Source organism: Sus scrofa, chromosome 5, assembly GCF_054392235.1.
Source record: "Sus scrofa isolate SSC_HxYL_T2T_F1_AM1 chromosome 5, Sscrofa_HxYL_maternal_Yorkshire_Landrace_v2.0, whole genome shotgun sequence".
Taxonomy (NCBI): Eukaryota; Metazoa; Chordata; class Mammalia; order Artiodactyla; family Suidae; genus Sus; species Sus scrofa.
The window spans coordinates 73,589,472-73,602,880 of NC_139387.1; the positions used below are offsets into that span (position 1 = coordinate 73,589,472).

The 13,409-nt window shown below is 53.1% G+C and overlaps 1 protein-coding gene across 34 annotated transcripts in view; it reads left to right on the plus strand.

Moving 5' to 3' along the window:
* Positions 1–13,409, plus strand: part of CRACR2A (calcium release activated channel regulator 2A) — a 176,244-nt gene that overhangs the window by 121,470 nt on the left and 41,365 nt on the right. For all 34 annotated transcript variants that reach the window (XR_014845478.1, XR_014845465.1, XR_014845468.1 and 31 more), the window contains 4 exons: positions 1,360–1,455; positions 4,244–4,431; positions 9,207–9,278; positions 12,934–12,979. Coding sequence is in view for 9 of the 34 variants with exons in the window: in XM_085025164.1 (XP_084881290.1) it covers positions 1,360–1,455; positions 4,244–4,431; positions 9,207–9,278; positions 12,934–12,979 (402 nt within the window). In the remaining 25 variants the exon portion in view is untranslated. The remainder of the gene's footprint in view (positions 1–1,359; positions 1,456–4,243; positions 4,432–9,206; positions 9,279–12,933; positions 12,980–13,409) is intronic.

Consider the following 13,409-nt stretch of genomic DNA (forward strand, 5'->3'; position numbering starts at 1 on the left):
GTGACAGCTCAAGAGGCCGGGCCCTGTGACCAGGGCCTGGATCTCTGCATCTCACAGGCTGTGAGGCCGTGAGGGAAATATTTACTCTCTTGCACATTCAGCTCCAGCACAAGAGGCCCCCTGAAGCTCTGGGCCTGTGGGGTGGGGTGGGGGCCCTAAAGCTGCCTGCCCCCCATCCCAGCACTCTTCACCTTGAATGGCAGCCAAAGTGGGGTGGAGCAGGTTCCCTGCAGCAAGGGTTGGGACAGAGCTGCCTGGTCCCAACCCGTCCCCGCCATGGCCTGTGGTTGAGATGAGGACAATCCTTGGCTCTCCCTGGGCCCCGCTGCCCTGTCTGTGATGAGCAGGGGGACCAGGTGGCCTCCACAGATGAGGAGCCCAGGAAGAGTCCTGGGCTGTGACAATGGGGGTGTCCAAAGGCCCCGGGAGCAGGCGTGTCCCCCCAACTCTGCTGCCTCGCCATCAACCCTTACTTCCTCCAGACAGGGCTGCCTGGAGGGCCACATGCACGGCCACCCACCTTGGTAAGGGGCCGTTCCAGTCTCAGCCCCCACAGGGCTTCTGTGGTGCCTGCACGGGAGGCACCAGGCAAACGGAAGCTGTGGGTGGCACGTGCACTTTTGTTTCTATTCTGTTCAAAGAGTGATATAAAAGGAAGCAAGGCAGCTGGGCCAGGCTGGGGCTGGACCCCACGTCCCCTGCAGCCCCACTCAGGGCCCTTGCGCCAGATCAGGCCCTGGTGACAGTGTCAGGCGTCCTGAAAGCCACACCCTTTCCCCTTTTGTCCCACAGCCGGATCCCTTCCTACCTGCCCCCGGCCCCAGGGTCTCCTCACCCCTGAGTGGGGAAGCCTGGTTCTAGGGCACTGGGAGGGGATGTGGGGCACATGGCAGAGACCCCCGGAGGCTTGGGAAACTCCATCGCGGTGGGGACATAGGGAAGCCTTAGACCTGAAGGAGGAAGAGGTGCAGCCTCGTGTTTCCAGAGGGAGGGCAGCTTACGGGAGCGAATGACGGCCCAGTGTGGACAGAATATCCGCGCTGGAGGGACCTCCCACCCCCATGTGCAGACGAGGAGCCTGAGGCCGAGGTTGGCACTCAGGCTCTGTTCTGTTCCCTGTTCTGAACCCGCCTCTGCTGTTGGGCAGTTCAAGGTCATCGAAAGGCCGTACCGGTGGGAGCTGCTGTCGTGCACGTGTTCCTCCTCCCGGGCAGGCGGGTCACCACCTGGGATGCTGTGGGCAGGGCCTCAAAGTCCAGGGGATGGATGGGCCCTGTTGCTGATCAGGTTCCTGGTGGAGACAAAATCCCCATCCTGGGCGCCTGTGGGCCTCACGTGTCCATCTTCCCGGCTTGGCAGGACACGGAGAGGTTCCAGGCCCGCAGTCAGGAGCTGGAACAGAAGCTGTTCTTGAAGGAGCAGGAGCTGGAGCAACTCATCCAGAAACAGAAGCGGGTAGGCTTTTGTCCCCGCCCTCAGGGCACCGCTCTGGCCCTTGCGTATTTTTCCTGCCATTCACTTAAGGACTTTTCCTTCAATCTGAGAAGAACCCTTTAGCTGTACAAAAGAGAGCATTTGAAATCTTAGGTGGTCTCAAGATAAAGCCTTTAATTCTCCAATGCCAGGTGTTTCACATGGAAAATTGTCCAGCATCTTCCCTTGAGGTATCTGCAGACATGTACACATTTTTATGCCCGGGAGCCACCAGGATGCATTACGCAGTTTCCTGCATCCCGGGTGAGAGAAAGTGGGCAGGACATGATCACTGATACATGGGGGGAGGCTGCAGACTGTGCTATCCTCCTGCCACGATGGCCAGGGATGCCTCCAGTTGGGAGAGACTCTTCCAAGGTCATTTTGTCCATCCCCCTGTCTTTGTGCCCAGACAAGGTGTCTCGGCCTCCTTGGTGACTGATCCTATCACCCTGTGAGGATGGATGCCGACCCCAAAGCCTCTTCTGATGCACCCGGGTCCCCAGAGACAGCCTGGGAGGTCCTCTGGGTAGGACAGTGTCCATCCAATATATCCAGGAGCACCTGGCTCATGCCCCCGGGAAGATGGATCGCCTAGGCAACCTCACGCCCGCAGCCTCCTCTCCACAGCAAGGGCTCATAGGGGAGGGAGGCCCAGACGCCACGTGGCCTCCTGTGTATAGTTTTGTCCGGCGCTGGAAGGAATCCAGCCCTGGACGGTCCCAGACACATTGCTTCCATTTGAACAGAGAGGGCTATTTTTAACAACACATTAAAATATGCTTGAAGACACTCCAGGCTCAGGCAGGAGATGGTTCCACTCCTGCAAATACCCAACCTACAGATTCTGGTTCCTCTCCTGCAGCAAGATGCTCTCAAATCTGGGATCTGCCAGCTGCCTCCCCATCCCCCTGCACAGTGGTACCTTGCATCTTCTCCCCCTTCCCCTCCTCGCTGTTATGCATGAAGTTCTTGCCAATTAGATTTATCCCTCCAATGAATGATTGCCACTCGACTTAATTACTGCCTGCTTGCCTGATTACTCAGGAGCCTCTTGAGAATCACACAAAATTCCTTGTTGTTGCTTCCCTCTCCTCTTACCGGCCATATTCATTAAACTAAATTCATTATGATAGATCTGCCTTGGTTCGCGTCCTCCTCTGGTGAGAGGGTTTGGATGCCCTGCATTGCAAAATCCCCAGAAAAGCTAAAGTTATCCCAACGCAGGGGGTTTAGTTGCTTTAAGGACAAGGGAAAATGTATATTTGGTTTGACCCATTTTAGCCATTTCCTAAGGATGTCCAGGGTTCTGGCTACCATACCACGCTTCTCTGGGTTAAAGGAACCGGACTGGTTTCACTGAGAGAAGAGAAGGGAAGAAATGATTGCTATTCCGTGTCCACAATTGGGAAGGATGATTTTATGAAAAACGGCCCTTAGCTGTGCTCCACCTCCATCAGGGACCAAGGAAAAGATATTGGTTTACGGGACAGTAAGAGGGATTGAGGAGGGAAATCTCAAGACTACCGAGGAGACGCTGCTGCTCAGCGTTGGGGTGAGAGACTCAGATGATGTGGCATTTCCCCCCCTAGTGGCTGTTCTGAGTGGTGCAGCCCCCCTCCCTGACTGCACCTCTGTCCAGAGGAGATCAGAGAGGCCAGGGAGGTGCACCTCTGGAAGTGTGTGTGTATGAAGGAAGGGGAGGACGAAGCCAATCATCTATTGGATACAGTAGCGTGTATATATTATTCCCATCCTCCCAATTCCTTGCCCCCACCGTAGGAACCATAAGATTGTTTTTGAAATCTATGAGTTTGTTTCTGATTTATATGTAAATTCTTTTGTATCATTTTTATTAGGTTCTGCATATAAGTGATCTCATATGCTATTTGTCTTTCTCTGTCTGACTTACTTCACTCCGTGTGATCATCTATCTCCCAGTCCATCCATATTGCTGCAAATGCACTCTTTTTTTTTCTTTTTTATGGCTGAGTATAACTGATTCATTTTGTTGTACACTTGAAACAAATACAACCTTGCAAGTCAAATATACTCCAATAAAATTTTTTAAAAACCCCAAGCCCCAAATCGTTAGAAAAAAACTAATTTTTTTTCTTTTAATGGCCATACTGGTGGCATATGGAAGTTCCCTGGCTAGGGGTCGAATCAGAGCCGCATCTGCGACCTAAACCACAGCTTGCGGCAACACCAGATCCTTAACCCACTGAGCAAGGCCAGGGATCAAACCCACATCGTCAGAGACACTATGCCGGGTTCTTAACCTGATGAGCCGCAACAGGAACTCCTAAATATTTTTTATTCATTAAAGCATTTAAATTTTTTGAAAAGTAATTAAATGGAGTTCCCTTCATGGCTTAGCAGTTAATGAACCCGACTAGGATCCATGAAGATGCAGGTTCGATCCCTGGCCTTGCTCAGGGAGTTTAGAATCTGGCCATGAGCTGTGGTGTAGGTCACAGGCTCAGCTCAGATCCCGCGTTGCTGTGACTGTGGTATAGGCCAGCAGCTGCACTCCGATTCGACCCCTAACCTGGGAAACTTCATATGCCACAGGTGTGGCTCTAAAAAGCAAAATAAATAAATAAATAAATAAATTATTATTATTATTTTAAAAAAAGGGAGGATGAAGCTGACCAAGGCGTGAGGGCAGAGAAAGCAGTAGTGAGGTCTCTGCCCACCAAGTGGAAAGGCCAGCCTGGCCCTGGTGGTCACTCCCCACTCCCCTCTGCACACCCCTGTTCCTTTCCAGCTGGAAGGCCAGTGCACGGCCCTGCACAACGACAAGCATGAAACTAAGGCTGAGAATACCAAGCTGAAACTCACAAACCAGGAGCTGGCCCAGGAGCTGGAGCGGACGGCCCGGGAGCTGCAGGGGGCCCAGCAGCAGCTGGAAAGCCTCCAGCAGGAGGCCTGCAAACTCCAGGAAGAGAAGGAGATGTGAGTGCGGCCCTAGGGCACCCCGGCCCCTGCCCTCCAGATCCACCCCCTGCCGTGAGCGTGTTAGCGCTCCCCTACCCCCCATCGCTGCCTGAGACCCTTCTCCCTGCACGTAACCTGGGGATGGGGCTCCTCGCTCCCCGGGACATCTGCTGACCTTCTTCCAGCGTTCTGAGACATGAGGCAGACCAGCTCTGTGCCAGGCGTTACCTAGGCTGGACGAGAAATGCACAACCTCATGCTCGGAAAATGTATCGTGTAATTAGGAAGATGTTAGCCAACCAACACATAGAAGGCAGTCTGCAGGAAAATGCTGAGTGGGTGGAAAGACCAGACATTGTCACCGTTCAGAGGCCTGGGGCCCAAGCGATGTCAGGGCATGGCAGGAAGACTTCTGAGGTTAGCAAGTAGTCCCATGGGGCCCCGCTCCCCCGCTGCCCGCTCTTCCCCCACCAGCCTTCCTGCAGCGCCCTGGGGCAGCCCGATACCTCTCAGGCCTGCTTGGATGATAAACTCGTTAGACATCCGGCTGTTGGGTTCAGCTTGCTGGACGGAGGCGCCCCTGAGGAGGTGTCCAGGGCTGAGTCAGAGTCCCCCAAGCATCAGCCTCAGGAATGTTCGGCTCTGAGAACAAATGCCCTCTGAGGAATCTCACTAGCTTATCCTTTCATTCGTGAATCCGTGCAGTTATCAGCTTATTCACGTGACCAATGTTTATGGACAGGTGCTCAGGGCAGGGGGGCTGTGTGTGTGTGGGGGGGTTTAGCAACCTCACTTACGGCCATGATCCGACGTTTTCTCATTTGACCTTCTCAGCACGCTGGTCCTATCATTACCATCTCTAATTTCTGGATGAGGCAACTGAAGTTCAGAGGGGTTAAGTAAACTGTCCCAGGTCGCTAAGTGCCTACTCCCTGCGGCCGACTCCCTAGAGTGACTGATGAGTCAACTGGAAAGTGCATCCAGACGACAAGGACTGGCCATCGCCCACTCATTCATTTGTTCCCACGCGTGCGTCCCTTCTGCAAACCTGTGTGCCTGGTTCTGTGCTAGGTCTTGTGTCAAGTCTGACTTCAAAAGAAGGGCGGTCTTTCTCACCAATGCTTGATGCTTTCCATGTCATTAACTCTCCTTGTTCAAAAGCCCTGACTGTGTCTGACCTCCAGCAACGTGTTGGTCCATCGGCCGAAATCAAACAGTTTTGCTGTCTGACGCATGCGTGGTGCCCCGTACTGTTTGCTCTAGGGAGAGGGGGATGAGATATGTTTGGTTTTGGAGTTTTGCCTTGTAAGATAGCTCCAGTTGAAAACTATATGGATGCCCAAGCAGCTGACTTAAAAGCAAAGCCAAGCCCTCCTTTCCAACGCTTGGATGCCCCGGGGAAAGGACAGTGTATTTCATTGTAAACCAGCAAAATCAGTTCCTCCTCATTGAGAGCAGGTCAACAAGGCGCTTAACTTTACAAACAGAATTAAGGATTCTGGCTCTTAAAATTCAATCAAGTCCTAAAAGCCACAAACATCTGAAAGCACAGGCATGAGAACAGCAAATGGAAATGCGCCGGAGCCAGGGCGGCAAATCACAGCGTGAGGATTAAGATCTTTCTGAAGTCGTATCTTAATTAAGCAAGCCAGAGACACCATCTCTGGAGGCCGGGAATTGAAAGAGAGGGAAGCAGGGTTTGGAGAGAGAGGTAAATGAGTCCAGAAACCTTATGGCTTGTTTTTAAGAAGTGCGCAGCCGGAGAGTGTGCCGGAGCCCAGGAGAGCGTGTCCTGTCCAGGGAGGCCAGGAGGGAAGGGCAGGGATGGCCTTAGCTTGTCCTCTGCAGGGCAGGACCCCAGACCAGCAGTCCTGGTAGGACCTCCGTGCTCGAACCCACCTCTTCATTTCACAAATGAAGAAACTGAGGCTCAGAGAGGGCTAGGGGCCAACCTGCAGTCACACAGCTCCTGAGAGCCAGAAAACAAGGTCAGAGCCTTGTCCTCCTGACACCCTGTGTTTCCTGGATGATGTCTACATGCCGCTCCCGAGCGGCTGGGAAGGGGGGCGAGTGGGCTTCTAGATAAACAGCCCCGTCATGTATCAGCTAGAGTTCTGAACGGGCAGAATTAATTTTCCTGTTCTCTGAGGATGCCCAAGGAAGGAGAACTAGATTTTAAAATTAGATAAAGAAAGAACCGTCAGGCAGGGGAAGTTATATAAAGATGAAAGTCAGCTGAAAAGCAGCACCTCTCTTTATTTTGTTCATTCACTTTTATTTGGAGGGAGGTGGTTTATGACAAGGCGCAAAATGCAAAGGGAAGAAAGAGGTTTGCCCCCAGGCCCTGACTCCTGGCCGCCTGTCACCTGGCCGCCTGTCACCCAGAGGCCACCTGTCATGGCTTCTCAGGGGTCCTTCCAGAGGGTTTTAGGCACAGGCAGCCATGCGTGCACTCACACACACTCCCATTCACACACACACACAAACTCTCACATACATATTCACACACACAAACACATACTCTCGCTCGCACTCACATGCACACACACACACTTCTCATTTACAAAACAGTAACACTGTTCTACATCTGCCTGCGTTTTTCACTTGACGGAGCCTTTGCCGAGGGCTCCATATTTCTTTCCTTCTCGTAAAAACACAACCAGCAACCATGCCCTGCAGGCAGCCGTAAACCTCTCGCAGTGGCTCCCACAAAACACACGTTCTGTCCCCTTCGCGTCACTTGTTCGCCAGACATAAACATGTAGAATGACGGAGTGATTCTTTCAAAGACCCCAAATATCCAAGGGTCTTGTTTTGCAGAAATGTTTTTCTTTGTGTTAACACACCGAAAATTCGGATCTATATGTGTGCAGGTGCTTAGATAGGTAGATGTATGTCTACGAGACAGGCGTGTGTTTGCACCGATGTGTACCATGTATGTGTGTGTACATGTGTATGTTTGCACAGCGCCAAGGTCCACCGGTGCCATGTAAGCGGGGTCAGAGGAGGCCAGGACGGCCTGGCCATGTGGGAATTGGCTCCTCGGTCAGACACGAGAACCCAGCCCTCCAGTCTCCAGTGAGGGACTGTCCTTAGCACAGTGTCTCCAGAAGGAAGCACCATGGTTGGGGAGGGGGAGCCCCAAGGCCGGGCACAGCCCACCTTGGCTCCCCGGGCACCAGGCACAGGACAGGCAGCTGCACGCGTGTGGTGCCAATCAGAGCAGAGTCTCAGACAGGGGTTTAGGGACCAGTTTGGATAATGGGAAAGACATTACTTTGCCTCACGTTGAAATTACATATAATTGGCGAGAAAGTGTTTAGGATTTGGAGCTCTGCAGGGGCCAGAGTAGTTTGGTTGCTTAATGAGAATTGTTGGAGGTGAATTTAGGATTTGATTCAGGCTGTTACTGTTGCAAATTGACTTTATAATTATTCTATAAAGGGGAAAACCCCACAGATTCTGCTGTGAGGAATCAGGCGATTGCGAGCTTGGCGGAAGCGTCCCGTGGCCCCAGCAAGCTCAGTAATGACATAGGTGGGGGGAGGGGGTCACTGTCCTCACCCAGCCCAGTGTGGGCACGGCCCTGACGGCCTGTGGAAGTGACACATTTAATGGGTGGAAGACACTCCCTGCGCTCAGACTATGCTGTGGCTTGGAAATGCAGGATGTCGGACCCTTCGCAGTAAATTTGGGGGAGATTTAAACTCTCTCAACCACACTACTGAGCACAGAGGGAACGAGGGAGGCAGAAGCCTGCAGTTAAACAAGGTTTATTGTCCAACAAGGTTTATTGCCACCCAATTCTGCTTTATTTTTTTCCTTTCTTCTCTGAGTGGTACCAAATTCCCCCCCCCACGCCCCCTTCCCTTCCATCTCTCTTTGTCCCTCCATCCCTGCCTTCTTCCCTCCCTGCTGCATCCTTTCATCCTCTATCCTCTCTTTCTTCTCTGCTGCTCTTTCTTATTGGCCTCCAAGCCGGGCCCAGCCTTGAGGGTGCAGAGGTAAACAGAGCAGGCAGAGTAGACAGAGGCCCCCACCTCGTCGCAGCCTAAGATGCCCTCCAGCCACCCTGAGTCTCTCAGCTTCTCTCTCCCCTTCCTCAAAATGCCGCTGATTGGCAGGCTCACAGTGTGATATGAGCAACGGATTAGGATTGATACGTTCACTCTCTGCTGCATAGCTAGAGATAAGAAATCCTAAATCAAAGAAATGAATGCCCAACAGTGGAAATTCCAGCTCTCTGGGAAGCACCAGCTCTGCTCTCACCCTCCAAGACTGCGCTAGAGAAGAGTATTGATTCTGATTCCCTGACCTCTGGGTGGGGCAGGATCTTTGGGAGCCTGGACAAAGAGTGCAGTCTCCTTCAACCTGTATTCATGAGTTAAGGAGTCGTGGATCAGTCATGGGGTGTCTGGGCAGACTTAGCAAGCCTGTTTGATTGTGTCTATAAAATGGGGATAATTTCAGCTTCCAAACAGGGTGTCAGAGGAGCTCCTGAGGTGGCGCAGCAGGTTACAGATCTGGCATTGCTGCAGCTATGGCGGGGATTATATCCCTGGCCCGGAAACTTCCCTGGCCCAGGAAAAAACATTGTGTGCCTGCGATGACTCTCTGTGACCTGGTTATAAGCCCCTGCACGTGGCCAGTGCTCTCCAGCAGGCCAGTGCCGGGCACCTCCTGCTGGGTCCCAGGCGAGGGTCCAGGCTTTGACCTCAGCACCACCTCACGCCCCCTGGTCGTGCCCCTCCTCTGTGCAGTCACTCATCACGGACGTCTTGCCTCCCCCGCAGGGAAGTGTACCGCGTCACCGAGAGTCTGCAGCGGGAGAAGTCAGGGCTCCTGAAGCAGCTGGATTTCCTGAGGTACGTCCACATCCCAGAGCCTCAGGTTGGAAGGGGCAGCCCCAGAGTCCTCCCTGCCTTCTGAGAGAGTGCCCCCCATTGCCCTGGTCCCTAGTGTGCTGCTGGACAGCTGAGTCCCACCTCTCCATTAGGTTTGGTCCATTTACATAGGTGCCTACATCCCTCTCCAGTTTGTACCTGTGCAGGCTGATGATGGGGAAATGAAGTAATTTACCAGAATTGACACAGATACTCACTGCTGGAGCCAAAATCGAGATCCATATCTGGCCGATAACTTTATTCTGCTGAATTCTATTCATGTTACTTAAGTGAGTAAATGAATCACAAACAGAGCAGCATGAAAGAAGTTTGTTTCCTGAACCTGCTAAGTTCGCTGCACAGTCAAAGCTCATCAGTTTGGAATGTGTCGCCAATACCACCCCCACCTCCCTGGCAAAAAACCTAATCCAGGAGTTCCCGTCGTGGCTCAGAGGTTAACGAACCTGACTAGGATCCATGAGGACGTGGGTTTGATCCCTGGCCTCGATCAGTGGGCTGAGGATCCAGCGTTGCTGTGAGCTGTGGTGTAGGTCACAGATGCGGCTTGGATTCCTCGTGGCTGTGGTGTAGGCCAGCAGCTACAGCTCAGATTGGACCCCCAGCCTGGGAACCTCCACATGACACAGGTGTGGCCCTAAAAAAAAAAAGACAAAAAAACAAAAACAAACAAACAAAAAAACTAATCCAACTCAAACAGGTGCAGGGAAAGATGGAATTTTCAGTTTTGTCTCTGAGGATTCTAAGTTTCCGAACCTGCAAAACGCCTCTTGGGGAATGATGGTGAAAAAGTGCAAATGGCTTTGAGTCCGGCACGTTATGAAAGCGTTTAGGTTTGTGTGTTTGTTTTTAATTGGAAAGCAAGGTAAAGTCACTGTGTCTGGCACCTCTGATGCCACCAAATAGCAAAATGCTTCAAACTGAATGCATTTCAGACTTACTTCCCCCAAGACATGATTCAAAAGGCCGAGGAGATGGAAGGGGTTCCCAGGTGCCCGGTTCTAATCTGGGTACCAGAAGGTCTGGATGCTCAGGAAGGCTCTAGAGAAGGCAGAGAACAAGATGTACAAGAACACGTTTTGTTTGGCTTTTTGCCTTTTTTTCTATTGTACTTAGAAAAAAATACAAGGACAGATTCCTTGTGACTGCGCAGGGGAGCGTGACAAGGCGGCGCTCTGCCAGTGCCTGTGGGTTTTTATAACGGAGACCAGCATCTGCGCAGAGTCCCAGGCTCTGCGCTGTGGCCCCCAAGCCAGCAGGGGAGAGCCCAGAGAGGCAGGGGGGCTGACAGATTCTCCTTCCACAGCAAGATCTCGGGGTAGCGACAGGATGCCAGGAGAAGCGGGAATTAGGGAGCGAGGGCTGAGGGGGGCGGGTGGGAGAACAAGAGGAAGAGGGGAGGGGAAATCAGGGCAAGGACTGGGTGGGACCCCGTGAGGAGGGGCTGCCCTCCTAAGGCAAATGGGGGAAATGGAAGCAATTTCGGGGCTCTTGGTAGGAACATGCACTTTGGAACTGGATCTGGTTCAAGATCCGGCCCCGCCCCCATGATCTGTGTGACCTTGGGCAATCGTCCCCCAGCTGGAGGCTGCATTTTCTCCTGCCTCCGTCACAGGCTTCTTGGGAGAATTGGATGGACGGGTGCATGGCAATCACTAGAGGGCTGTGATGTGACGGGGAGCAGACACACAGAGCAGCGCATTTCCTTAAATACCCGGGGCTCCCCAGGGCTCCCCAAGTTCTCCAGGAGCAAGGCTGCTGACATCACTGCCCTACAGAGCGAGGGTCCTTGTGTCATGAGCGCTCCCTCTGCCGTGCTCAGGGTTTATCAGATACCCTCCTCACCCCCTCTCCCTCCCCCACACAGCTTGTCCTGAGGCCCTGGCTGTGAGCCTGGCTGCCCACCAGACAGGTAATTGGTCCAAAACTAGCCCACACATTCCTGGTGTTTCCTGCAGGTCCAGGGGACCCAGGCCATTCCTCCAGCTCGCCCCCAGTCTACTCAGCACACTTAGCTGAATGCTTGCACACAGTTGGTGCCAGTGCTCCATTGCCATGACGATGGCCAGACTGCATCTGTGCCCTCCCTCCCCCTTCAAAAGTGCTGAGAGTTCAGCGGTCACTGGCCAGGAGAGTCAGAGAGACCTAAAACTGGAAAGCACCCTGAGGTCCCTGGCCCTCCCCTCGCTCTCATGCTTTAGTAAAGTTCCCACCATAATCTCGTGTGCATTCTGCCATCACACTGCATCCCAAGTCCACTTACGCCCCCTGAACCTCTAACACCCCCTCCCCATCCTCGAGGAGGCAGCCGGCACCACCCTGAGACCCCCCTCCCCCATGCACCTTCCATCCATCTCTGCCTTCGCTGTTGGCAAAAGCCAGCCCCCAGCTCGTGCTCTGGACTCGGATCCCATCTTCCTCAAGGACTAGTTCAGCCTTTCTTGTCTCTCTCTAGTGTCAGCTTTTTCTCTCTAGTGAGACTGGCAAATGTATTATAATATTTCTTAGCCAATATCCCTTGTCCCCACATCCCCATCCAACTCCTTTTATCACTTTCCTTTTTCCATTCCTTTTATCACTTTCAATGAAACTTCAAAGGACTTGTTTCCGTTTACACTCACTGTCTCCATTTCCTGGTCTCATGTTCTCAGCCCTCCATCAGGCTTTTTTCTACCACTCTTGCACTAAACATGGAACCAGTGGCCTCCGTGCTGCTTAAAATATAGGGCAACTCTCAGGGCCCCTCCCTCATCCCAGCAAATTATTCTTAGCACAGCATCTATGAGGCTTCTTTTAAAACTTGAGCCAGGTCGGGACACTCCTCAGCCACCCCCCGCCCACCATGGCTTCGTGTCTCGTGAGGATAAAATCAAAGTTCTTATGGTGGCCCGCTGGCCAGGGATGGCAGGTCCCAGCTCCTTCCCTGTCTTTTGCCAGACCTCGCTCCTCTGAGCACTCTGCCCTACTATTTCTGTTCCCCCCAATGCACAAACAGGTATATCTGGCCCAAGGGTACACACTGTGCCCTCCTCCTTCCCCAACGCTGTGGAGCTCCCTCCCTCTGCCAGCCTCTGCCCAGACGCCTTCTCAGAGAGGCCTTCACCCACCACCCTCCATCTCCGGGGCTCTTTAGTCCACTTTCTCGCTTTATTTTTCTCAATAGCAGTGATCCTTGCACTAAAATACAAATGCCCTGGGGACAGGGACGTCTTCCTAGCGTTCCTGGGTATAGTCCTGACAGCTGGAGCCACGCCCAGCACACATTGGGGGCTCAGGAGACTGGGTGAGGGGTGGTACTGATGCATAAGCAAGTGGCTTAGAGAGGCAGGTGACAGCAAATTCAAGGCAGAGGTGGAGCATCTGATCAGCCCTGGGGGAGGCTCCATTAGGGATCAGATGGACCAGGGCAGGCTCCCGAAGGGTGTCACAAGGCCACTCTGTCTAGCCCCCTGCCTCTGAGCTGGCTTATTCACAGCTGCCCTCTGCCCTTGGCCAGAGTCCCTGTCTGGGCCTTCCGCACCCAGCCTTCCTCTTCACTCACCTGACTGTCAAGTCGATGCTCTCGAATCTGTTGACTGCAAACCCCATGCTTCCATAGATTCCCCTTCTCCATCCACAGGGAGAGGAACAAGCACCTTCGGGATGAACGGGACATACGTCTTCAGGTAACTGGCCGGTGCCCCCTCCCCCTGGGGGAAGACAAGGGCTGTGGTCCTGGGGCAGCCAGACCCACGCTGGGACTGGTCCAAGAACAGCCTGAGACTTGGGAGCTGCTTGGTCCTCTTGTGCGGTCAAGACAGTGGCATAGGATTTTTTGAAAATAGTAAAAATGCAGGGTGACCCACTGGCAGCAGCAGTGTGTTAATTTCCCCTGAAGTGACACGCTTTTTCCTTGGTGCGACTAGACTGAATATTGGGAGGGGCCCACATTTCTCAGCTGCAGATGTCATAGCTCTACCCGTGAGATGGCGCAGTTGAGACGTCCTGATGGCTTTTAAAACAAAACGCTCAGGGAGTTCCCCTTGCGGCACAGTGGAAACGAATCGCAGGAATAACCATGAAGAAGCAGGTTCAATCCCTAGCCTCACTCAGTGG